This window comes from Lepus europaeus, chromosome 14, assembly GCF_033115175.1.
Source record: "Lepus europaeus isolate LE1 chromosome 14, mLepTim1.pri, whole genome shotgun sequence".
In the NCBI taxonomy this organism is placed as follows: Eukaryota; Metazoa; Chordata; class Mammalia; order Lagomorpha; family Leporidae; genus Lepus; species Lepus europaeus.
The window spans coordinates 76,149,129-76,175,127 of record NC_084840.1 but is presented as its reverse complement, the minus strand read 5'-3'; the positions used below and the strand labels follow the sequence as shown (position 1 = coordinate 76,175,127).

Here is a 25,999-nt window from a genome sequence, read left to right as displayed (position 1 = left end):
CAGAGGAATCCTGTGAGACAATCCTATTGCAGGACAAATAAGCTACAGGCTGGTGGGTCACAGGTTACCTCTAAATAGATACAACTGTTCACAATATTAGATGCCCCATTGGGTGGAAGAATTCACTCTCTAAAGCTCAGGCGTTGTGGTGTAATGGGTTAAGTCACTGCCTACGATGCCGGCATCCCATACGGGTGTGAGTCCTCAGCTGCTCTGCTTCCAATCCAGCTCCTTGCTAATACACCTGGAAAAGCAGTGGAAGATGATCTGAGCCCTTGGGCTCATTTGAGACCAGATCAGGTTTGTGGTTTCTGGCTCCTGGCTTGGGTCTGACCTAGCCCCGGCTGTTGAGCCATTTGGGGAATAAACCAGCAAATAGAAAATCTCTCCCTACCCCCTCAGCCAACTTTTCAAACAAGTACAAACAAATCATTTTAAAAATAATAAATACAAATCATTCTAGAAAAACCCCATTGAGTAATCACTCCCCATCCTTGGCAACCACTAATCTGCTTTCTGGCTCTGTGAAGTTGTGTGTTCTGGATATTTCACATAACAAGTATCATACAATATGTACCCTTGTGTGTATGGCTTCTTTCACTCAGCATAATGTGTTTGGGGCTCATCCATTCTGTAGCATAGATCAATGTTCCCGTTCTTTCTTATGGCTGAATAATATTCCATTGCTGTGCATTCATTTGTTGATGGGTATTTGGGTTCAATGTCATTGTAAACATGCCTAGGAATGAAATCGCTGGGTCCTCTTGTCTGTGTCTAACTTTTGGAGGGCCCACCAACCTGTTTTCTACAGTGGTTGCACCGTTTTACACCAACAGGATATTAACTAAGTGGTTCCTTCTCTCAGAGACAGCTCAGTGGGTACCCAGTGGCATCTCATTGTGGTTTTGATTTGCATATCTGAAACGGCCAGGGATGTTGATGTGCTTGCTGGCAATTTGTCAGGCTCTATGTACCGGATTAAAAACTATAAAAAGGCCGGCGCCACAGCTCAATAGTCTAATCCTCCGCCTGCAGCGCCAGCACACCGGTTCTAGTCCCGGTCGGGGCGCCGGATTCTGTCCCGGTCGCTCCTCTTCCAGGCCAGCTCTCTGCTATGGCCCGGGAGTGCAGTAGAGGATAGCCCAAGTGCTTGGGCCCTGCACCCACATGGGAGACCTGGAGAAGCACTGGCTCCTGCCTTCAGATCAGCGCGCTGCGCCGGCCGCAGCACGCTGGCCGCAGCGACCATTGGAGGGTAAACCAACGGAAGGAAGACCTTTCTCTCTGTCTCTCTGTCTCACTGTCCACTCTGCCTGTCAAAAAAAAAAAAAACTATAAAACTACTGAGTGCTTTTGTTTATGAAATTTTATATCTAGAAATACAGTACTTAGAAATCAAAATAAGAAATTTTAGAAATATTTATTCATTTTTTATAAACAACAGTAATAAACCCATTATATGTCAATGTCAGAAGGTGACATTATCACATATCTTGTAGCTTCTGGAAAATTCCACCATATACTTGTTGGAGAAGGAGAATAAAACAAATCAACAGCATCGTAGTATTATCACAAAAACAAAAACAATTTTTGACATCATGGGTCGTCTCCCTCCCACACAATGAATAATAATTCAGTTTTGCTCCAGCCAGATTTGACAATTTTTCTTTTGGTCTGAAATTCCTCTCAACCTAAGTCTACCCAGGAGAGCATATATTGGGGGAGGGTGGAGTATGGACAAGAAAGGCTGGGTTGTCCTTGCTTGGCTGCAGACGGACAGGAAATGGCCCTCTGATCTGTATCTAAGGCTGCTGAAACCTGCCCATCATAACACTCTTCCGCCCTTCCAGAAATGAAAATGGTTGAAGTTTAAACGTTGTATTAATCTCCTTAATCATGTAGCATGGTTGGACATCTATGTCAAGTGGTATGAGAGGAAAGCTCTTACTCAAAAGAGCTTTCACTGATGTCTCAGCACCTGGAATTTTCAGTAGTTGAGGGTGGTGGGTGTACAGAGGCCCAACCTAGTGGTTCTCAAACAGAGGTCCTGGGACCAGCATCATCAGCATCACCTGGGGACTTGTAAGAAATGCAAATTCTTGGCTCCACCCCAGACCAACTGACTAAGAAGCTCCGCCTGTAGGCCCAGCAATCTGTGTTTCAACATTGCCTTCAGTTGACTCTGACTTGCTGAACTGTTTGGTAACCTTTAAGGACCATTGGTGCCTCCTTTTCCAGAGCTGAATTCTGTCAGGATGACTCCCCCTTCCCCTCCCTCTCTATCCCCTTCTTTCCTTCCTTCCTCCTATAAACATTTAATACACTGATCTCTCTGCAATGTTTTTATGACACTTAGTGGGAAACATATGCATCTGCACATCGCGTGTCTATCTGTAAACATCAAATTAGTGCAGGCCAAGTTCAGAGTACCGTTTATAGAATTCCCAAAAAACTAACCCTTAACGGGATCTATTAGTAATGTACATGTAAAGCATTTTGCTAAGTGTAATTCGTTACCTGCAACCTAGCTTATCCTTCTTCTCCCAACATGAACTCCAGTAAAATTCTTTCAAATATTGAAGCTCTACAATTCCAAGGGCTTGGTTGTCCTTATTTGGTGTTGCCCAAAGATTATTCTGCCATGGTTTCTGTTTTTCAGAAATTCAATAGAAGATGTTAGCTCAGGATACTGAGCTAAGGACAAAATGATTCTTCTAACTAGTCCAGAGTTCTTTAAAAATGTTCCTTAAGCAACGTCATCTGGAGAATGGGCTAGTCAACCAGAGGCAGGAAAAGAATCTACGTGGAGGATGTCTGATTACGTAGGGTAAAGTGTGTGTGTGTGTGTGTGTTACTTATATTAGTCATTAGTGCTTAGGTTTTGCCTAGGATTTCTAAATTGGGAAGTTGGATGAAATTGGCATAAAGCTACTTTTCTTTACATTGTATGTGGCATGGAGAGTTCCATACCATTCAAGCTCTGATAAACACATATTCATGAAAATAAGACAGAGCATTCTGGTTGTTCCTCCCTTCTCCTTCAAAGACCTTAGAATTTCTGCTTAGAAGTAGTAGAGCTCACTCTTTGATAGCAGTTGCCCTGTGTCCTATGATATGACCTCAGAGCTTTCCAAAATTCAAGGAATCACAGAGATGCCTGTTGGGTGAGTGTTTAACATCTTGGATTTTGCTTGTGCTTCATAACTTCTTTGACTGTTCTTGTCTTCTTGCCACTCTTTTCTAGATTGTTCTTCTACTCTTCTTCCTGTAGTGATATAATTAAGTCATAGGTGTAATACTGGACCAAGAAAAATGTGGCCTACACCCTAAACCAATGTTTTCAGGTCATTCAACATTAATCCCAATTGACCTGCTAGCTTTCTACCCCACATGATAAAGTGTGACCTCAGGCCTCTCTGCCCCTCTGAAGGCCCAGACTGGTGCCCATTCCTCACCTCTGCTTTATGGTCTTACAGCATGATGATCTCATTCATTGCTCAGTCAGTGGGTATGAAAAAAAGCCCAAGAAGATCTTCCCAGTTCCCTGTCTACTCCAGGGCTGACTGGTTTTGCATGTGGAGACTGAGTGGGTCTGAGGGAACAAACTACAGGATGGGCTCAGCTTTGTGGCTAATGTCCAAGAAATATATTACTTGGGAGCCTCACTTGAAATTCCATTGCACAGAGTCTCACAATAACACACATTAAACCTGGGCGGCGGGGGGGGGGGGGGGGGGCACCTCTAACTCATCCCTCTTCCTTCACCCTCACTTTCACTCAGCAACACATGCTGATCATCTGCCCCCTTTTGTGTTATATTGTGATCCTTTTCCTCCTCTTTAAACTTCTGTCCACTGGCCTAGTTCAAGCTGTCACCATCTCCTGCGAGAATCCATCCCCTGGTAATGTAATCAGATTGCCACCTGGACTACCCACCAAAAATCCACTGTAGTCAGACCACTGGTCTCACAAGTAAGGCATTCTGTGGTCCCCTGTCGCCTTCAGGATACAGGCCAAGCTCCCTCATCTAGCCATAGCCTCCATAAGTTGGTCTCTGTCCATCCCTATCTGTGCTGTTCTGAACTGCTGGCTTCTCCCAAACACATTATCATGCGATTTCACACTTCCTAACTTCTCCTCCTTCTGCCTCTGCGGGGAAGCCCTTTCCTGCCAGCGTTTCCTCAGCCTTGGGCAATTCAGGTACCATCAGCTCTGAAAGCCTTTTTGAACTCCCGTGTGGGGCTAAGTGTCTGTTCTCTTTGCCCCTAAGGGAAGCCCTCGATCTTGAGCTTTCACAATTTCTATTTCAAGTCAGTTGTTCTTTTTCTTTCCCCATTTCCACTAGTCTCTAAGCTCCTAAGAGCATGTTGCGTTCATCTTTGGGCCCAGCTGCAATGCTTGGCACTTAGCAGGTGTTCTGTAAGCTTCTTCCAACTCTACGAAGGACAAGAGCTGCCGAATGGGAATAGTAATGGCAATGGATGGTGTTGAGTGATTTGCCTGAGCTGAAGACTCCTACTGTCCTATAGAACTTTGTGGGATCGTGGAAATTTGTGTTGTCTGCTAAGGTAGCCATAGAGTAGCCTGTGAACATTTGAAATCTGATTAGTGCACCCATGGAACTAAATTTCTTTCTTTTTTTTTTTTTTTTTTTTTTTTGACAGGCAGAGTGGACAGTGAGAGAGAGAGACAGAGAGAAAGGTCTTCCTTTTGCCGTTGGTTCACCCTCCAATGGCCGCCGCGGTAGCACGCTGCGGCTGGCGCACCGCGCTGTTCCGATGGCAGGAGCCAGGTGCTTCTCCTGGTCTCCCATGGGGTGCAGGACCCAAGCACTTGGGCCATCCTCCACTGCACTCCCGGGCCACAGCAGAGAGCTGGCCTGGAAGAGGGGCAACCGGGACAGGATCGGTGCCCCAACCGGGACTAGAACCCGGTGTGCTGGCGCCGCAAGGCGGAGGATTAGCCTGTTGAGCCTCAGCGCCGGCCGGAACTAAATTTCTAATGGCATTTAATTTACTTAAGTTTAAGCTTAAGTATTATCTGTGGCTAGTGTTGCTCTGTTGGCCAGTGTGGTCTTAGAGTCTTCCCAAACCTTTCTTAGCTCACAGAAACATCTGGTTACTTCCTACCTTGCGCAGAGCTCCCGTAGAGCCAGGCTCCGAGCAGAGGCATGCTGGTAATGTTTAACAGCCAGCTCTCTGCAGTCAGCTGCCTATTTTCACTTTATAAATTTATAAAAATGTCACTTTATAGATTTATAAATTCTCTAACCATTCCAAGTTTCCAGCTGCCAATTTGTAGCTGGAAATTACCGAACATAGCGTTGAGAAGGGATACACACTAGCACACCAGCACAGACTATTCCCATAATATGTGAACACATATCACAGATGTAGATAATCCTGAGAACAAAGGTTATAGCAAAATGTGGTGAAATAATAGGAAATTATTAGCATTGTGTATCTTTGCCTGTGTTTTAATATAATTTATTTAATTGTAAGTTCATATACTTTTATTGATAACCGTGCTTAAAAACCGGTTAATAATGTTCTTGAAAATTTAGCTGATATGAACCTGCTATAGCACATCCCTGGCTCCTAGTAACTGCTCAAAATAACAAACAAACAAAAGCAAATTTAAAAAAAAAAAAAAAACAAAATCTCTGACTGAGAAATGAACTTTTAGTAATTCAAATGCAGATTTCTGTTTGGCCAAAAGAGGGCGCAATCAGATGATTCAAAGAGACAAGATTCTAGACAAGCTCCTTGTCATTTTGAGACTTAAGTTTGAGCGTTCTTGAAGGCTGTAATTCTGGAAGACCTGTGGAACTCCTATACCTTTGGAGAGTTCTTTATTTCACAACATAGATTCTGAGCTATCACACCTCCAGAAAGCCTTGCTCTCTGTCTCACGACAATTGGTCTTTGAGCTATCAATTTAAGGCCCGTCAGCTATTCAACTTGAACAAAAGAGAAGCTCTAAGAACTTTTGTGTGCCTGTGATAGTATGTTGGGCACTCACAGACTTCATCTCAGGTAATCCTGAAACCATACTTTATGTAAGTGGCTGAACTGCCAGGGTTAGGGGTAATCCCTAACACGAAATCCCTGGAGGGCTTACGATTTGCATTGCAATCATTTGTACTTTTCCATTCACATAAGGAAAATCAGGAGTACACTGTGGCCTGATGACCAGAGTCACGTTGGAAGACAGCTCATTTTTTTTTCCTCTTTGGCTAGGTAAACTACGGGAGAAGGGCTTCAGTTTTATGGGGCTGGATCCCTGTCTTCTCAGCATCGGACTGTGGAGTTTAGTCCAACCTGGCAGGGATAGGAGATGCCCTGGAGTTAAGAGAGTGATGTGGAGAGTTTCACAATCGACCCTTAAAGGGAGGCAGGAACTGGCCTTTCTCAACAAGAACTTGCCTCTTCTATGAAATGGTTTTACTTTTTTCCTTCCTGGCTGGCCTAGTACAAGGTCCCCGCTGATAGCTGATGCTGCTGTGCTGGGGCCCAACCTGGAGGTGCTTTGCCTGTCCTGGCCTTTGAGGAAGGGCTTCCCTGACCACGTGGGACTCACCATTTCCGCTGCCAGCTGAGCACGCTCAGAAGGAGGACGCTGATGAGCAGGAATCCACAGCCGGCCACTGTCGACAGAGAGGGAGTTCAGCAAAGGGGTGCCTGGACATGGCGGCCACCTGGCGCTGGTCCACAGAGCAGGCCGGGCAAGTCCCCTAGGTGAGCCAGGGCTTCCTGCCGAGGGAAACACTGCAGGCTCTGCAGAGGAGCTATTTGGGAGGCTCAAGGAAGCTGGACAGGGCTGAGGGATGTGTGCAAGGCTGGCCTTTGACTAAAGAGAAGAGATACGGGGCCGGTGCCATGGCACAATAGGTTAATCCTCCGCCTGCGGTGCTGGCATCCTATATGGACGCTGGTTCTAGTCCCGGCTGCTCCTCTTCCCATCCAGCTCTCCGCTATGGCCTGGGAAATCAGTAGAAGATGGCCCAAGTCCTTGGGCCCCTGCACCTGCATGGGAGACCAGGAAGAAACACCTGGCTCCTGGTTTCCAGTTGGCACAGTTCCGGCCATTGTGGCCAATTGGGGAGTGAACCAACCGAAGGAAGACCTTTCTTGTAACTCTATCTCTCAAATAAATAAATAAATAAAAATCTTTAAAAAAAAAAAAAAAAAGAGAGAGAGAGAGAGAGAGAAGAGATAGTGCCCCTCCCCAGGAGGTTCTGTTCTCTCTGGGGGAGCAGACGGAGACCAGGAATGCAGGAGGGTGCAGAAGCTAGGGCTCTCCTTGGGGAGGCCTGTGTCTGGTAAAGACATGGAGAAGTATGAAGATGATGCTAAACCCATTCGCATCCCCTAAATGCATTCTTCTTTTCTAAATGCTGCCTTGCTGGGGTCCTGAAGTCACTTACTTATTGATTCAGGCAGATGTAGTGATTCTCCCTCACCCCAAGGAAACACAGAGTGCTAGTGGAGCATGTTTGCTCCCTGGCGGGTTCTACTGCCTCTCCTCTCCGCTCCTCCCTCCTGCCTGGCCTCACTCCCCTCTCTCAGCCGTAGAATGCTGTCCTTGAAGGTCAGCTCATGGAGGATGGGTTGGGGCTGGTTTGAGACACAGCTCGCAGCACCCTAGAGGTGATTCATAGCATTTTGACTAATGTTGTTCTCTGGATTCATCTTTGCCCCTCCAATAGTATGAGCATTAAGGAGGCAGTCACTGAAGCCCACCTGGCACATGTCATTTTGTCCACAAGGCAAGCGAGCCCACTCACCTGCTATCTGATACTCCTCTGTGAATAGCAACGTCTCCACGGTGGTAGCCACTTCTGTATGCTTCTGAAAATCTGTGGCAAAGAGAAGGGCGAGAAATACTCTCAATGTATGCCAAATACGGGACCACATGAGGCTGGAGAGAGTGATGCCTTCTCAATGGATGGGAAACTTGGGGACAAGTGGAAGAGATGTGGGAGGAGAGGGGAACAGGGCCAGCGTTACACTGTTGTGTTAGCAGCGGCCGGTCTTGGTCCTGCGTTTTGTCCTTCGGACTCTGGCTTTGGGGCATGTGGGGTGATGAGTGCCAAGTCCCTGCTCTGGAGGAGAGGGGATGCTGCTGGAGTGGGCTCATCCACCCTCCACTGCCCATCTGCTGCAGAGGCCTGCAGCCAGACGTGTGCCCTTTCCCGAGGAGGCTTGAATGGTGAGTGTCTGTCTCCATGGAAACTCTCAGGCACCTGTTGTGGTGACAGGGCAGGAAGTCTTGCTCTCAGGAGGGGCATCCATGCTTGCTTGAGGCTCTTCTTCACCTACAAGAGAGTAAGTGATGCTTATGGAGCCAAATGGGGAGATGGGAGTCTCCCTTCCTCCCCAGCTTGTCCTCCACAGACGGCTCCAGGTACACCTGCTGAAGCATAAACCCTAGTTCGGGTATATCTTTGGGAGACCACACCACACATTCTGCCTCAGGACCAGTAGGAAGTGGTTGAGTAGCCTCAACAGAGCAGGTGAGCGGGAATTCTAACCCTGGCCCTGGCTGTTCATGAAACCGAGCAACTCTTTTTTACCCTAGGCATCCTAAACGCAGTCCTGGATCCCATCTGCGACTTGAAAATGGGTCATGATAATGCAAACACTGTGGCTCAGCAGGTTAAGCTGCTGCTTGGGACACCTGCATCCCATAAGAGTGCAGGTATTGAGTTCTGGCACCTCTGCTTCTGATCCAGTTTCCTACGAATGCCCTTGGGAAGCAGCAGATAATGGCTCAAGGATATGGGTCCCTGCCACCCCTAGGGGAGATGCGGATGGAATACCTGGCACTTGGCTTCAGTCTGGCCCAGCCCTGGCTATTGCAAGTATTTGGGGAGTGAACCATCAGACAATAGATATCTCTTTCTCATGCTGCCTCTTGAGTAGATGAAAATAAAGCAAACGAATGCATTGAACCACCAAATGAAGTAGAAACACACAGAGGGATAGCCTTTTCTGCCTGGGCAGTTCTCCATGCCTCCTGGCTGTGGTTAGTGACCTCAGGGACCCTGCCTTTTCAGCCTCTGACAAACGAAGTCATTGGCACACTTGGACAATCCATGTGGCTCATGGTGGGCCAGCTCTGGGGAAGGAACTATAGCCCAGAGAACCCAAGAGGAACTCACAGGGCACAGGAAATGGAGGGGAGGGCAAGGAAAAAGGGACTTAGGGCTCAGGGTGAGAACTCTGACTGTAGAAATAAGATTTCAGAGTGCTGATAGCAGAAGATAGCCTAGGGGGGTTGCATGTGTGCAAGAGCATGAGTGTGTACACATACTTGAGTAGGCTCCTTCCCTGCACATTTTTATGAGTGCACAGGTAGGGAATTATACAAGGGGAAGGAGCATGATAACCACAGAGCAGCATAAAAATGATAGATTTACAACACACACCGGTAGATGGAAGACACAAGTGGGTGGGTGGCTAGACTTCCTCTTTTGGTAGCTTAGAGGAAGTAGTGAAATTTCAGGATCAACAAGGAAAGGGGTAGCACATGGATGCTTTGAGGCAGCATCCAGGGTGCTCTGGAGCACTCAAGAGGTCTTTCTTCCTCTTCTGTCTCCCACTATCCCCCTTGGGTACAGGGGTCCTTAAGTGAACCTTAAGGTTTATCCATCTTTTTTTGTCTTGTTTTGGTTTTAGATTTTTTTAAAAAAATTAATTTGTAAAGTTGAGTTACAGAGAGAGAGAGAGAAGAATCTTCCATCTGCTGGATCATTCCCCAAATGGTCGCAGTGGCCAGAGCTGGACAAATCTAAAGCCAGGAAACAGGAGATTTTTCTGGATCTGATGTGGGTGCAGGGGTCCAAGGACTTAGGCCATCTCCCGCTGCTTTCCCAGGCACATTAGCAGGGACTTGGGTCAGAAGTGGAGCAGCTGGTTCTCCATATGGGAAGTCGGCGTCACAGGCAGGGGCTTAAAGCAGCTATGCCACAACACCGGTCCCCCTGTTTGTTTGCTTATAACAAGAACAAAACTGAGGTCCAGGAGGTCAAGTGGCTTGCCCTAGGTCACATAGCAGGTAGAGTCAGGGAGCTTATCCTGGTCGGCTCCATGGAGAACAACAACGTAGTGGACCAAGAAGGAGCCCACCTACCTGGAAATTGATGGTGCTGGCTTTCCTCTGCACAGGTGAGCAGGGGCAGGGTCCAGCTTGTTTTTTCACAGGCCATTTTGCAGACACTCACGGCCGGATGCCTCTGGAGGGCCCGGAATCCTTGGACGCACTGGTAGTGAACTGTCTGCCCCACGACAAAATGATAAATTCTCTTCTTAGCTTCATGTTCCCAAGGTGGAGGCTCCTTGCAGTGACCTGGGAGGCGGGAAGAGAATTCGGAAGGCGATGTGAGTGAACCAAGGCAGCTTCTTGCTAGGAATGGTGCATGGTCCATGAGTAAGCTGGGTCCCCAGGAGCCCTGTCAAAACCTCCGAAAACCCCCCCATGCCCAGTAATGTTCCACTCCTCCTGACTACAACCCAGGCCCTGACTGATCTGGCCCTCAGAGATCATGTTCTGTTCCGACTTCATCTCAAAATTCTCTAACCTCTGGCCCTGGTCTGGACCTGTGGAACTGCATGTACCCTCCAGGCTCAGACCGTGAAACTGATTGTGAAATTGTGCTTCCAGACTCTCTGCCGCCCTGGGCACCCAATATGATCTCTACCAGTAACCTGCGTGAGCAGGAAGCTTGAGTGCAGACGCTGAGCTGTCTTCTGTCGTGTAGCACCTTGAAAAGAATGAGTGCTCTTGTGTCTTCATCTCATAAAAAAAAGTGTTGTTTTACAGTCACCATCCGTGACTGCCTGAACTTTGTTTGAACTGGATTTGCTTCTTTCAGATGAAAGCGTCCAAACTAAGGCAATTGGCAAAATATCCCTCGGCCAGAGCTAGCTTTTGATCTCTTGAGTAAGCACAAGAAACTCTGAGCTCTTCAAAACCCTTTCAGTAATTGTGGGTGGGGACAAGGGGAGGTAAGATGGGGGAGACAGCAATACAAACACCATTCCAGGACAACGTTGGAGGGGAAAGGGATAAAAACATGATGACGCAACAATGCCCCTAAATTTTTTTTAAATAAAAGAAATTGTAAATGAACGCAAACTATTTCAAAATAAGTAATTAGTAGAAATATCCCTCATCTAATTCAAGAGGGCTGAAGTTTTACTCCAGTCCTATTATGTGTTAGTTTATTTATAGATTTATTTAATAATTTATTTAATTTCCAGGTTTGGGGGGTGGTGATTGAGGATGAGCCAGGACTGAAACCTAGGCACTCAAATATGGGGCATGGGCATCCCAAGTGGTGTCTTAACTGCTAAGCTAAACACCCATCTCATCACATGAGTCTTTAAAGTTCTCTGTGTCTTGTTGCTTTAGTAACTTGAACTAATCCTCCCTTCTTCCTGACTCATTGCGTTGTGAGGTTCAAATGAAATTATATATGAAATGATAAAGCTGGCCGGCACCGTGGCTCAACAGGCTAATCCTCTGCCTTGCGGCGCTGGCACACTGGGTTCTAGTCCTGGTTGGGGCGCCGGATTCTATCCCAGTTGCCCCTCTTCCAGGCCAGCTCTCTGCTGTGGCCCGGGAAGGCAGTGGAGGATGGCCCAAGTGCTTGGGCCCTGCATCCGCATGGGAGACCAGGAGAAGCATCTGGCTCCTGGCTTCAGACCAGCGTGATGCGCTGGCCGCAGCGGCCATTGGAAGTTGAACCAACGGCAAAAAGGAAGTCCTTTCTCTCTGTCTCTCTCTCTCTCACTGTCTACTCTGCCTTTCAAAAGAAAAAAAGAAGAAATGATAAAGCTACTCATAAGATTCTAAAATTAGCAAGGACTACGGGGTTCTTCTAAGGTCAGTTGGTTTCCCCAAAAGCTCAGGCGTTCCTAGCAGGCTCTGGTACTTCCTATCATTGTGACTTAACTGTAGCATCTTTCATTTGGACAAGCTGTGGGCAGTCATGTACACTCTGTTAACTAGGAGGTGCTTGTCTGGAGGTTGAAGAACCACCAGCCCATTTTACAGCCCCATCCTGTTTTAAAAAAATACTTTATCATACATTGTTTTGTTTGCAACTTGTCATCATACTTAGGATGAAAATAGCATGGATTTCCTTGAGGTCAGGGACGGCTGTCCTGTACATGTTTGCATTTTGGTTGGCAGTGCCTGGCACATAATCCCAACACATGCTTTTGAATTAAATTGAATAGCTGAGTTCTATTTAGACAGTTCCCAAAGCAGAGCCAGGTTGGGTGCTCTAACCGTGGTTTGAGTTGCTGAGCAAACAGCAGTAGTTCTTGTGCACAAGATCTCTGAGAGGAGAAGGAAATGCACGTGGCTGTGCATGCGGGGCACAGACTTTTCTCCTGGGGGAGCACCATCATGCAGGTGCAAGGGAAGGGTTGGCTCCCAGGAGTCAGTCAGAGGACAGCTGTTGCAAGTCACCTCTTACCTGGAAGGTCCACGTGGTCCTCAGGCTCCATTTGACTTTGCGTTTCTGTGGTTTTTCCTTCTGTCTGTTCTTCAGGTTGAGTTGTAACATTTTCTGGATTCCTAAGAGCTGTGTGGGATGAAATAGCTTCACAAATGCTTCAACTAGAAGACACCATTCATTTACTCCGGAAGAAAATCCTTCTAGTGCCTGCCATGTGCCCAGAAGAAAATCCTTCTAGTGCCTGCCATGTGCCCGGCAATGCCCGGGTGCTAGGGTACAAAGGTAAACTGTGGGTGAGCCCTCCCCTTGGGTGATGCCTACCAGACCCGGCCGGGCAGCCCTGGCCTCTCTGCTTTCATGTGCTCGATGACGTTGTCTTCTACACATTCTCGATGACCTTGTCTACTACACATTTCTGAAAGAAATGAACCCATTTTCTGGTGGGAGATCTTTTCTATGTGCGTCTCATCTAAAGGGACTTCTTTCTTGCCCTCAATTCTGTCAATATTGTGTGTGCATGTGTGATGGTAGTTAGGAGTTCTGAATCCGGAGCTCTCCTAAAGCAGTTCAGAACTCTTGAAGATAGAAAGAAACAATCTTAAAGAAAACTTCTGTAACACCTGCCTCTATGGTGGAGTAGATGGATGGCTTGCGTGTGAGCACCCCTGGGGGGTGGGTTCAGAATCCCAGCTTAGAATAAAGGAAGGGCTCCCTGGGGGTGGGGAATGACAGTGAGGTGCTTTAACAGAGCCATGGGGTTCAAACTTTAGTCTCCAGACATAGATTGGTGGAACACATGACACTGAGACATGCCAGCTGACACCATCTGTAGAGTTAAGGGATAAGAAGATGAATGAGGGGGCCGGTGCCGTGGCTCACTTGGTTAATCCTCCGCCTGCAGACCGGCATCCCATATGGGTGCCGGGTTCTAGTCCCGGTTGCTCCTCTTCCAGTCCAGCTCTCTGCTGTGGCCCAGGAAGGCAGTGGAGGATGGCCCAAGTGCTTGGGCCCCTGCACCTGCGTGGGAGACCAGGAAGAGGCACCTGGCTCCTGGCTTTGGATCGGTGCAGTGCCGGCCATAGCGTCCATTTCGGGAATGAACTGACGGAGGGAGGAGCTTTCTCTCTGTCTCTCTCTCTCTCTCACTGTCTATATCTGTCAAATTAAGAAAAAAAAAAAAGATGAATGAGCCCACCACTGTTCGCATTCTGATATCACAGAGTGGACAGGGAAAAGGGCTGTGTAAGGCAGGCTTGGAGCTAGAGGAACCATGTCCAACTGCGGAAGTCACAAGACCAGATCAACTTAGGCACAGGGAGCATTCGGGGGACTTTGACTTCAAATTGCACTGCAGGGAGGCCCGGCCCCAGCAAACGCTCCAGCAGTGGCTCTGCCATCTCAGCTTTCCTCACCAGGACCAGTGCAGTTTGGGGAACTTAGCTCACATGTGATACTGGGAGCCACCAGACTCTCAAGCTATGTTTGATGTCCAGAAATGAAGAGATGCAATGAGAATAACCTTCTCTTTCTCCCTTAGGCTGATTTGTAGTGTTACCCAATAACAGTCTGATCTCTGTGGGCTCCTCATCCTCCTCACCCCTCCACACCCAGTATCCCAGTCTCTTGCAGGACATTCCTGGTGCTCTGGACACTGGTTCCTGACACTGGACTGGCAATACTTTCCTTGACAATGTTGCCTTCCCCCAACCCAAAATGATGTGTGAGCTTTAGAAATCAGAAAACAAATAAGCAAACAGGAGAGTATGTTCAGCCTTATGGGAAGTGAAGATTCTTCCATGAAGAATATTTCTCATGAAATATTTTTATATAATATGTATAACAAAAAATTTACCATATTAACCATATTAAGTGTACAACTCCATGACATTAAATACATTCATAATATTGTGAACTAGAGTTGTTTTTAATTGTTTAGTGCAATATCTATCACCCCCACCCCCAACTACACCCCAAAGGAAATTTAAATTCACCTTGGGTGTGGCTGATTATATCCCCGGTGCCTGGAACCATTCTTAGAACTGGTAGACACTCATTAAATATTTGTTTGATGGGTGAATATTCTAGGAACCACTGAAACCACGTACTCTGTAGATTGAGCAGGCTACTATTTGCTTATAGGACGGAGTAAATGAAAGCTGGACTCAGGTCGTGACAAAAGGAACGACTTACAATTGCTTGTGCATTGACATTTGTTGTCCCAGAAAGAGTGGCTGGAGTTTCCTGTACAACGCATGTAGGATGACCCGTATTTAACTCGGCGGAAGCCAGCCTCGCAGTCACAGGTTAACATGGTGCCGATCTTGTAGGCGAGGGCCCTGAAGGTGGCTTTGCTGAGCTGTGGCGGATCGTCACAGAAGTCTGCGAAGGAAAGAGAAGCATGTCGGGAGCTCGGGAAGTCCCAGTCACACAGGTACGGGTCTCATCGTGGGCAACGTAATCACATATTTCTTCATTTTTAAAGTGAATTTGTATATGCGCTACATTTTCCTAGAAAAGAACTGAGTCTGTTAATGGTCTTTCTTAGGAAACCTTTGCATCAGAGGTGGCTCAAAAGTTGAGTTCAAACCAAGTTCCTCTGCCACGTACCGAACAGCTCAAATCAAATGTGTGCACAAAGCAGTGAGCTTTTCTTCTGAGTGTGCTTCCTGTCGAACAAGCATAGGGAGAGATGAGCGCCAGGAATTTGAGGAACGCCGTGGGAATTCATGTGAGGGAAGCAAAGCGTGTGTGTGAAATGCTTTTCAGAAATAAGGACTGCCAGGCATTCTCTAATGAACGCTTCTGTACCACACTTTGAGAAATGTACATAAAGTGCTTTTGCTCAATATCTGAGAGCAGCTGAAAGTAGCAGATGTGTGTTTCCCAGCCACCTGCTGGCCTCTGAGTGCACCAGCTGCCGTGTCATGCCAGGATGGCCATAGACGTCAGCTTTTCCCTACTCCAGTGAAATACTCGGGGCAGGCTAACTTGACAAAGGAAAACATTTATTTAGGCACAGTATTCCAAGGGTATAAAATCTGGCACCTCCTCTGGTGGTGGTCTTCTAGCTGGCAGAGTCCTCGGGGGCCAGTGCATTACCAGCAAGGGGCTGAGCACACGCGTTTCTCTCTGTAAATGTCTCTATCAATCTGTTGTCCCTCCCTCCTAATCACGTGGATGGGGGAGGCAGGACAGGAAAAGCTGGGAAAACACAGGCCTCCCTCAGTGAGCATGCCATCCATGGGGACATCTTTTTGTTGGAGGGAAGCTTCTCTGTGCCCTTTGACCCTGCCCAGCAGCTTCTCAACCATGGAGACTCTTCTGATCCCCCCCCAAGAACCGAAGGTGGGTAGGACTTGGACAGCTTGGCCCCGCTCTAACCAAGAAGGGGCCGAACAAAAGCAATTTGCGTGAGTCCAGTGGGCCAGCAATTACAGTAGAACAGGTAACAGGAAGTTCAATAAATTCTGATAATCATTGTAAGTCAGGAAAGACAGAATGGTGACAAGCAGAGGAAAGATGGGTTTCTAGATTCTTGCTTTATCAGCTTACTAGCTACGTAGCCTTATTGTTTTCACTCCTCCTGGGGGCAGTTTCCTTTTCTGTAAAACGGGTGTAATAATCACAATTTTACAGATTTGATGGTGAGATAGCATACTAGGTTAAGTTGCAGAGTGCCGGCAAATATAGGTATATAGTTACTGCTAGTTTTTCTGCCTTCATTATTTTTCATTGTCGGAAAAAGAGAATGGAAATTCAGAGAGAGACCAGGCTCAAGTTTACCTTAACCTTTAACTCTTGGAAAAGGTCATCATCATTCTCTCTCTCTCTCTCTGCCCGCTGTCTGCATTATCAGTGCAATTTGCTGGTACTTATGTTAACACCAACAAATGTTTTAAGTGCCAGAAGGTTAATCTGTTGCTAAACCAAGATTTGGATAATAATAATAATGAGAAAAACCAATGAGGACTTTTGCTGCTAGCCTTGACAGAGTAACTGGGTACAAACTTGTCTGTCTGCTGGAAACACCAACAAAAACAAAACCCTTGACTCTTCAAAGGACACCACAATCCAAATTCTCTGTGACACTCTCTAATGTATAATTCATAATGCTGAGCAAGTTATAAAAAATTTCTAGGCACGTGAAGAAACAGAAAAATACTTCCCACCTAAAAACATAGTCGATATTTACAGACCCGAAAATCCTCCAGGTTACCAAGAAAGGAGTTTAAAGCCATTGTGCTCAATGATTTAAAACGAGGGACAGCAAACCACAGCCTGCAGAGAGGCTGACATTTATTTATTTGTTTTTTAAAGATTTTTCATTTGTTTGAAAAGCAGAATTAAAGACTGAGGAAGAGAAAGGACTTCCATCCACTGGTTCACTCCCCAAATGGCCACAAGGGTGGGGGTTGGGCCAGGCCAAAGCCAGGAGCCTGGAGCTCCAGCTGGGTCTCCTCTCGCACTTGGGTGGCAGGACTAAGGCACTGAGTCCATCTTCCACTGCTTTCCCAGACACATTAGCAGGGAGATGGATTGGAAGTGGAGCAGCCAGAACTTGAACTGACACTCATATACAGGATCTTGGCTTCACAGGCGGTAGCTTAATCCACTGCACCACGACTCCAGCCCCAAGCTGCCATTTATTCTTATAAACAAAGTCGTGACCATTTGTAGACATTTCTGCTATAATGGCAGAGCTGAGTAGTTGCCACAGAGAATGTAGAGCTTCCTCATCTAAAATATTTACTCTGGCCCTTTTAGAAAAGAATGGCCAACAGCTGATCTACAGGGAAAATGGTCATAATGAGTGAACCAATAAGCTCCATAGAGACATGAAGACTATTAAAAGAACCAAATGAAAATTCTAGAACAAAATGTATAATGTTTAACAATGAGCCTAACTATAGCTTGACGACAAATCTCGGTCGAGCTTATCCAAGCTGATGAACACAGGGAAAAGGTTTTTTTAAAAAAGTTGAAAAGATCCTTAGTGGCCCATGGGATAATGTCACATAATAGTCTAATATAAATTTAATAGAAATTCCAAAGGGAGAGGAGAGATATCATGAGAAGAAAAAAACATTTGAAAGAACAAGGCCCCAAATTTCCAAATTCTTAGGACAAACATTGAATTACAGATCCAAGACGCTCTGCAAGGTAAGTGTAAAGAAAACCACACCTAGACACCTCATAGCCAAAATTCTGAAAACCAGATCAGAGAGAAAAGTGACGCATACAAGGGGACTATGATGAGTTACAGCTGGCTTCTCAACAGAAGCAAGAGAAACCAGAAAATAATGATACATCATATTCAGAAGAAAAAAGGCCTGTGAGCCTAGAATCTACATAGAGAAAATATTGTTCAAAAGTGAGAGTGAAAATAATGATTTCAGATAAACGAAATCTGAAAGAATCTGTCACCAGTGAATCTGCGTTTTGTGTAGATTGAAAGAAACTCTTAAAGGAATTCTCCAGGCTGGAGGGAAACCATGCAAGCTAGAAACACAGATCTACAGGAAAGGATGAAGAATATTTTTACATATTTACAAAAATTAAAAGACCATATTTTCCTTGTAATTTCTTTGAAAGATGATGGTTTAAAATAAATAGTATTGGATAAAGAGTTCCTGCATATGTATATGTAAAATATATAACAACTGTTGGATATATACTGGAGTGAATGGAATTTTACTGTCTTGAGTTTTTATATCATGAAATGGTACAATTTGACTACAAAGGATGTATTCTGAATAGCCTAGAGAAACCACCAAATAGTATGGCAAAATACAGCTAAAAGGGCAATAGAAATAGAGTATTAAATGAGTACTAAAATAGAGTATTAACTTTTTTTTTGGTTACTTGAAAGAAAGTGACAAAAATGCAAATGAGACAACTAGGAAACAGATAGCAAGATGGTAGAAGGCAACTATACTGGTAGTTACAACTAAACACTAATGGACAAAAAATATAAAGTGAAAGAAACTTCAGATTGGATAAAACAGCAGGGCTCAACTACATTGCTGTCTACAAGAAAGCGCACTACAAATGCAAAGACAATGATAGATTAGCAGTAAGAGGAGAGAAAAAGATTATGCAAAGACAATCAGTAAAAACTATTGTGAATTGCTAATGTCAGAAAGTAGATTTCAAGATAAGGAACATTGTTCAAAGATGGCTGTTTTATATAAAATTGCTTCTACAAAATGGCTACTAAAACTTAGTAAGTTTAGTAAGCTCAATCTACAGAAATCTCATATAGTTAATTCTGTATACTGGAAGCAGTTAATTAAGCTAGGTCTGGAATCAGGCACTCCAATATGGGGTGCAGGTATCTCAGGTGGTAGCTGAACCTGCTGTCCACAGAGCCTGTCCCTGTTTTTCATTTCCTTGTAAGTGCTTGGAGGGAGGCAGGAAGGTGATGACAATATTGATTAAATAGGTATACATGTTTACCAAAGTTCATCAGATTTATATATTTCAGTTCCATACATTTTTATAAGTAATTTTTCATCTAGAAAAATCAATGAGAAGTATAATTAACAATACTCTGGTCACTGTTTATTGGCACAAATAGTCAGGATATGACCTCAGATGCATTTGGAAATTGGTCTCTCAACTACTAGCCAAGAACATTTCTGAACATACACATTTAAAAAGGGGCAGTTGGGGGCAGATGTTGTGACACAGTGGATGAAGACATCTCTCGGGATGTCTGCATCCCATATTTGAATGCCTGGGATGGATCAGCTTCTTGCTAGTGTACCTGGGGAAGCAGCAGATGATAGCCTAAGTGCTTGGGGCTAGGGAGGCCTGGATGGAGATCCTGGTTCCTGGCTTTGACCTGGCCCAGCCCTGGCTGTTGCAGGCATTTGGGGTGTCAACTATAAGATGGAAAAATCCTGTCTGTCTGTCTGTCTGTCTCTCTCTCTGTTACTCTGCTTTTCGAATAAACAGATACATCTTTCAAATAATAAAAAGGCAGATGAATTGTCCTTGAGACAAATTTGTGTCCTTAGAAACTCTTCCAGTATATGATGGTGTGTTTCTCTAAACAAGGCCCTGGAAATTTACAGAGTCATAAATTATCCTGAGTGTCTGAGGAGGTCATTTGGGGACAAGGGGAAATTTCAGGAAGTTCTCCTCCTACTGACTTTCCATTTATAAAAGAATCTTTCCTGAAATCTAGAAACATTAATGCTTCCGGGTCTGGAGCTGAGTAACCTGTAAAGAACTGGCTATACTCCTTTTCCCTGAAAGGCCTCGCCTAGCGTGTTCTAGAGATCGAAAGTGGAAGAACGTGTGGGAAAGGAGGCACTGCAGCTGTGTTTCCTTCAGTCTGATTGGGAGGAAGCCGGGATGTTCTTCAGCCCTTCTCAGCGTAATGTGATGACATCAACAGCTGTACAAAATCTCCAACCAAAAATAGTTTGTCTTTCAGAAGGATAATGAAGAATCTCAAGGTATTTCAAGAAGTTCATGGAAAATGGAATTAAAATGTTTATTTGGGTGCCAAAGTTTTTTGAAATCTACACATAATTTTCTCATAATACGCATTTTCTATGATGATGGTTCATACTAATGGGAATTTTCCTTCAATATTTCTTATGACTCAGCAAAACATCTTTAAATCCCCTGTCCCTACGTTATCACTTCTTTTAAAAATAGTTATTTATTTCAAAGAGAGAGAGAGAGAGAGATCTTCTATCCACTGGTTCACTCCTCAAATGGTCACAATAGCTAGGCTTGGGCCAGACTTAGGCCAGGCTTGGGCCAGGAGCCAGGAACTCCATCCTGGTCTCCCGTGTGCATGGCAGGAATCCAAGCTTTGAGCAATCATTTTCTTCTGCTTTCCTAGGCACATGGACAGGGAGATGGATTGGAAAGGGAGCAGCCAGGACTGGAACTGATGCTCCAATATGGAATGCCCACATCACAGGAGGCAGTTTAGCTCTCTGTGCCACAATGCCAGCCCATCTAATTTTTTTTGACCCAGTGTGGCAGCTGCCCTCATTCTCTAGTTTTACGCACTAAAAATTTTAGTTCTTTCTTAAAATTCAGCAAATAGGACCTTTTCTCTGTCTTTACCCTTGTTCCTGTCTTTCCAGGTCCACTTCTTGCTTCTATCAGTGGCTCCGACTATTTAACATAAATCATTCCATCCTCCACTGTTTTCAGCCCTCAGTTCTAGTCATTCACTGTCTCTTATGGCAATGGGCATGGAAGCAAACAGAATTGTCTTTAGAAAACGAGAAGGGCAGTATTTTCTTCCCTGTAATTTTTAAGTACTGGTACAATTCTTTTTCCAATTTATTTACTTATACTTATTTATTCACTTATTTATTTATTTTATTTTATTTTGAGGCACAGAGAGAGGAAAAAAAGATCTGCCATCTGCTGGTTCATTCCCCAAATGTCAGCAATAGGCCAGACTATGACAGGCTGAAGTCAAGAGCCAGGAACTCAATCCAGGTCTCCCACACGGGCAGGAAGGACCCAAGTACTTAAGCCATTACCTGCTGCCTTCCAGAGTGCACGTTGGCAGGAACATGGAATCACAAATGGAGCCAGGGGACCAGTATTGTGGCATAGCAGGTAAAGCCACTGTCTGTGGTGCTGGCATCCCATGTGGGCACTGGTTCAAGTCTCAGCTGCTCCACTTCTCATCCAGCTCCCTGCTAATGCACCTGGGAAAGCAGCAGAAGATGGCCCAAGTGCTTGCGATCCTGCACCCATGCAAGAGACCCAGAAGAAGCTCCTGGCTTTGGACCAGCCCAGGTCCAGCTGTTGCGGCCATTTGGGAAGTGAACCACTAGATGGAAGAGTTTCTCTCTCTCTCTCTCTCTCTCTCTCTCTCTCTCTTTCTCTCTCTCTCTCCCCCTTTTCTCTTAAGTCTGCTTTCAAATAAATAAATAAATCTTTTAAAAAAAATGAAGCCAGGCCCCAAAGCAAGGCACTCTGATATGGGATGTAGGTGTCCCAAGTGGTATCTTAACTGCTAGGCCAAATGTCCGCCTCAATATTGGTACAGTTCTGGATTTACGTTGTGAAAGTCGTCAAGACCTAAATGGAGTCACTTTCGTCAAGCCCTAACCAAAATAAACAAACATATAAATAAGGCCAGAATACTGTGAAGGAAGGGGTCTCCTGCGCATATGCCAAGGGTTCTCATCCACATATAACAAGGACTATTCACAGAAGACTGCCAGATCCACAGCCCTGCACAGGGGCCACGGCAAGCTTACACAAAAAATACTTGCACAGAGTCGTCTGCCTAGCAACTGTCTGTTCAGCCTCAGGCTGGTGCCACCATTTTATTAATCCTTCTATCTAAGGTAACTTTCACAACACCTTATAAAATCCTCCTTATTTTGCCTTTACAAATCTCTTCTTCAGCGAACCCTAAAGGCTTCCATAGCCTAGGCAACTCATGACTAGAGCCTAGGGAGATTACTGACACCATAAACAAGAGTGTCAAATTGTTAAGTCAGCAACAGGAGTCACTGTGTACTTACGTCCCATGTGGGATCTGTCCTTAATGTGTTGTCCAATGTGAAGTAATGCTATAACTAGTACTGAAACAGTATTTTTACACTTTGTGTTTAAGTGTGGGTGCAAACTGATGAAATCTTTACCTAGTATATACTGAATCGATCTTCTGTATATAAAAATAATTGAAAATGAAAAAAAAAATCTTGGTGTTAAATTGGAAATTACATGGAAAATTAATCAATTTTTTAAAAAAATATCATGTAGGATCTCTGTCATTAATGTGCTGTACACTGTGATTTAATGCTATAACTAGTACTCCAACAGTATTTTTCACTTTGTGTTGCTATGTGAGGGCAAACTGTTGAAATATTTACTTTATATATACTAAACTGATTTTCAGTATATAAAGAGAATTGAAAATGAATCTTGATGTGAATGGAAGGGGAGAGCGAGCGGGAAAGGGGAGGGTTGCGGGTGGGAGGGAAGTTATTGGGGGGGGAGCCATTGTAATCCATAAGCTGTACTTTGGAAATTTATATTTATTAAATAAAAGATAAAAAAAATTTAGCGATGAATGAAAAAAAAAAAAAAACAACTCTTCTTGAGGCCAGCACTGTGGCATAATGGGTTGAGCCACTATCTGCCTTGCCAGCATCCCATATGGGCACCAGTTCGAGTCCTGGCTGCTCCACTTCCCATCCAGATCCCTGCTAATGCATCTGAGAAAGTAGCAGAAGATGGTCCAAGTGCTTGGACCCCTGTGCCCATGTGGGAGACCTGGATGAAGTTCCTGGCTCCTGGCTTCGGCCTGGCTCACCCCGGGCCTTTATGGCCATTTGAGGAGTGAACCAACAATGGAAGATCTCTCTCTTTCTCTCCCTCTCCCTCTCTCTCTCTCTGTAATTCAGCCTTTCAAATAAATAAATCTCTTTTAAAAAATGTCCTCTTGCCTCCTCCTCCTTGAATATTCTCATAGTTTATGATGCGTAAATATTCCCGTTGCAGTGTTCTTCTATTCGCTGTTTAGCTATCATTACTCTTCAGAAAATCTCTGATTGCTTTGTCATTTCCTTTTCTGAGAGTATTGAAGTGTCTGGTGCCTACGGGACGCGGGAAAGCTTGGCATAACCGACTTGGAGATGAGAGATAGCAGGGTGAATGCTCAGAGCTTCGGTGGTGGGGCCCCCAGGAGGAGAGTCCTACCACAGACTCTGAGGCCATTGATGTGGCCTTGCCTTATAGCTTGTGTACCTTTTATGTGGGCAGAGGGAAAAACAGTCAGTCAGCAGTTATTATTAACCCTGAACATGCCAAGGGCCTCTCCGCCTGGGGCTTGCACTAGGAGAGAATTAAACCAAGCTCTTGTCTCACATCTCATGTCAGAGTTTGCCTATGGTCTGTCAGTTGAAAGCCACAGGCAGGATCCCCCATGTTCCTATCCTTCGCACCCCCCACCTCCATCTCTGTCCCTGAATTGTCATCACAGGTGCCTCTTCTCTGGTGATTGGTGGATTTGTTGCCTCCCAGGAGTTCCCGGTACAGATGAAGGCAAAGCCAATTGGAGCCCAGGTTTAGAGGAGAAAGGGTTAAGACAGAATGAAGCCCTGGTGGCTCAGCATCCTCTTTCTGTGTCTGTCCCCTTCTTAAGGACCTGAGAGCTCTTTAGTGCATGGGGAACTGGGGCCCTCAGTTACTGCTGAATCGGCACAAGAGTGCTTTGTGCCCAGGCACTCGACTCGGTACCTAACAGGGCGCAATGAAACTCTGTTGGCTGGAGGGAAGGTGGGTGGGTGAAAAACGTTTGTGGGCTCCGTGATGTTTTTGTTGTTGTTTTTCCTCTGATGTTCAAAACGAGAGAGAACTCATCTGGCCCTTGTGGCACAGAAGAGGAAGAGGCTTCAAAAGGATGTGGACTGAGCCTGAGGTAAGACTGCTTTGTAAGTGACTCAAGGTCAAGCTGTTTCACCCAGAGCCCAGCCAGCTCTGGGTAAATGGCTTCAGCTTTGTGCCTCTCCTCTTTGCCACCTGGAAAATAGATGTCAGGAATGAAAACTAGAATAACTGGCTTAAGTGTGGAAATTTCTAGATGGGGGATTTCCTAGAAGACAAAGAAGTGACTACATTAAGAGCTTGGGGGACTGGCGCTGTGGCATAGTGGGTAAAGCTGTCACCTGCAGTGCCGGCATCCCATGTGGGCACCAGTTCGAGTCCTGGCTGCTCCACTTCCCATCCAGCTCCCTTCTATGGCCTGGGAAAGCAGAAGAAGATGGCCCAAGTTCTTGGGCCTCTGCACCCATGTGGGAAGACCCAGAAGAAGCTCCTGGATCCTGGCTTTGGATCAGCACAGCTCTGGTCATTGCAGCCATCTAGGGAGTGAACCAGCAGATAGAAGACCTCTCTCTCTCTCTCTCTCTCTCTCTCTACCTCTGCCTCTCTATAACTCTGGCTTTCAAATAAATAAATAAATCTTTTTTAAAAATGAGAAGAGCTTGGGTCACCTGGTAAAGACATGAACTCATTTTTGCCCTAAAGTCATTTATCTTCTGTGTCAGATCCAATAAGAATTCCAAACATATGCCCACTACACTGTCAAATGTTGCCTCCTTTGTAATATGTTATGGTTTGGGTGCAAAGTAAAACACCACAGAACACATTGAACATCCCTTTGAAGAGGCTCACAGGAGCTGAGAACTGGAAGCGGCATAGAAAAGGGAACAAGCTGTGGTCATTTCTCAAGTTTGCAGCAATCCTGGGGTTACAGGCAGGTCCCCTGAGCCCCAGGCCCATGCTTCTCCATCACAGAGAATCACCATCTCCAGGAAGAGGGTGGGTTTTTCACCCCCTCTGTCCTTGACTGTCTCTCACTTAGTGCTGGAGCCATGTCTAAACTGTCCAGGTGCTGGGGCATGTCTGTGTGATGTGGTGGTTTTGATTCAGAAGTCAGAGGGCCCCGGGCTCTCTATTTGGGGTTCTTTGTATAACAATCACTGTGATGCCTCAGCCCTGCTGGCTGCATGGTATTTGTTACCCCCAATGCTGACATCCACGATTACCCTGGAAGACTGATGTTGTCATCCCCATTTTCCATCCCAGGAGAGTGACGCTCAGCGTGATTAAATGAGTTGCCCAAAGCATACGGCTCAAGATGATGGGACAGGAGCCACAGGAAAGTCTTCGATTGTTCACTGTTCTCATTTCTGCCTTGTAAAAACTGTTACTGGAGCTGGCGCCGTGGCTTAACAGGCTAATCCTCCGCCTAGTGGCGCCGGCACACCGGGTTCTAGTCCCGGTCGGGGCGCCGGATTCTGTCCCAGTTGCCCCTCTTCCAGGCCAGCTCTCTGCTGTGGCCCGGGAGTGCAGTGGAGGATGGCCCAAGTGCTTGGGCCCTGCACCCGCATGGGAGACCAGGAGAAGCACCTGGCTCCTGGCTTCAGATCAGCGCGGTGCGCCGGCCACAGCGCACTGGCCGTGGCGGCCATTGGAGGGTGAACCAATGGCAAAGGAACACCTTTCTCTCTGTCTCTCTCTCTCACTGTCCACTCTGCCTGTCAAAAAAAAAATAATCAAACAAAAAACCAAAAACCTGTCACTGCTACTTTTAAGAAATTCTTTTAAGTAGCAAATACAAAAGGTACCCAGAAGAAGTTAGGATAAAGAAGACAAAGTGTGAATCTAAGGATCTCGCAATAAAAAGTTAGAAACAAATACACAGTTCTGTTTCTCTTCCTGTCCCTTTTTCTCGATGACCCTCATGTTCCTATTGTCTGAGTCACTGAAGCTAGAACCTCCAGCATCCTCATCAGTTCCACTTCCCCTTTGGCCTCATGTCCCAGGAGTCATTGCTTCCCTATTGGCAACACTTGTAAGCCCAACTCCCTTCAACTCTAATGACTTTCTTTTTTAAGATTTATTTATTTATTTGAGAGGTAGAGTTACAGAGAGAAGGAGAGACAGGAAGAGGTCTTCCATCAGCTGGTTCACTCCTCAATTGGCTGCAATACCTGGAGCTGGGCCGATCTGAAGCCAGGAGCTAGGATC

At 45.7% G+C, this 25,999-nt stretch overlaps 1 protein-coding gene across 1 annotated transcript in view; it reads right to left on the bottom strand.

Moving 5' to 3' along the window:
- Nucleotides 1-2,326: 2,326 nt before the first annotated feature.
- Nucleotides 2,327-25,999, bottom strand: part of LOC133773884 (interleukin-2 receptor subunit alpha-like) — a 45,491-nt gene continuing 21,818 nt past the window's right edge. The window contains exons 2-8 of the mRNA XM_062211432.1: nucleotides 14,660-14,848; nucleotides 12,488-12,595; nucleotides 10,135-10,350; nucleotides 8,246-8,317; nucleotides 7,787-7,858; nucleotides 6,580-6,646; nucleotides 2,327-3,265 (exon numbers count right to left, since the gene is read on the bottom strand). Of these exons, the coding sequence (XP_062067416.1) occupies nucleotides 3,241-3,265; nucleotides 6,580-6,646; nucleotides 7,787-7,858; nucleotides 8,246-8,317; nucleotides 10,135-10,350; nucleotides 12,488-12,595; nucleotides 14,660-14,848 (749 nt within the window). The 3' untranslated portion in view covers nucleotides 2,327-3,240. The remainder of the gene's footprint in view (nucleotides 3,266-6,579; nucleotides 6,647-7,786; nucleotides 7,859-8,245; nucleotides 8,318-10,134; nucleotides 10,351-12,487; nucleotides 12,596-14,659; nucleotides 14,849-25,999) is intronic.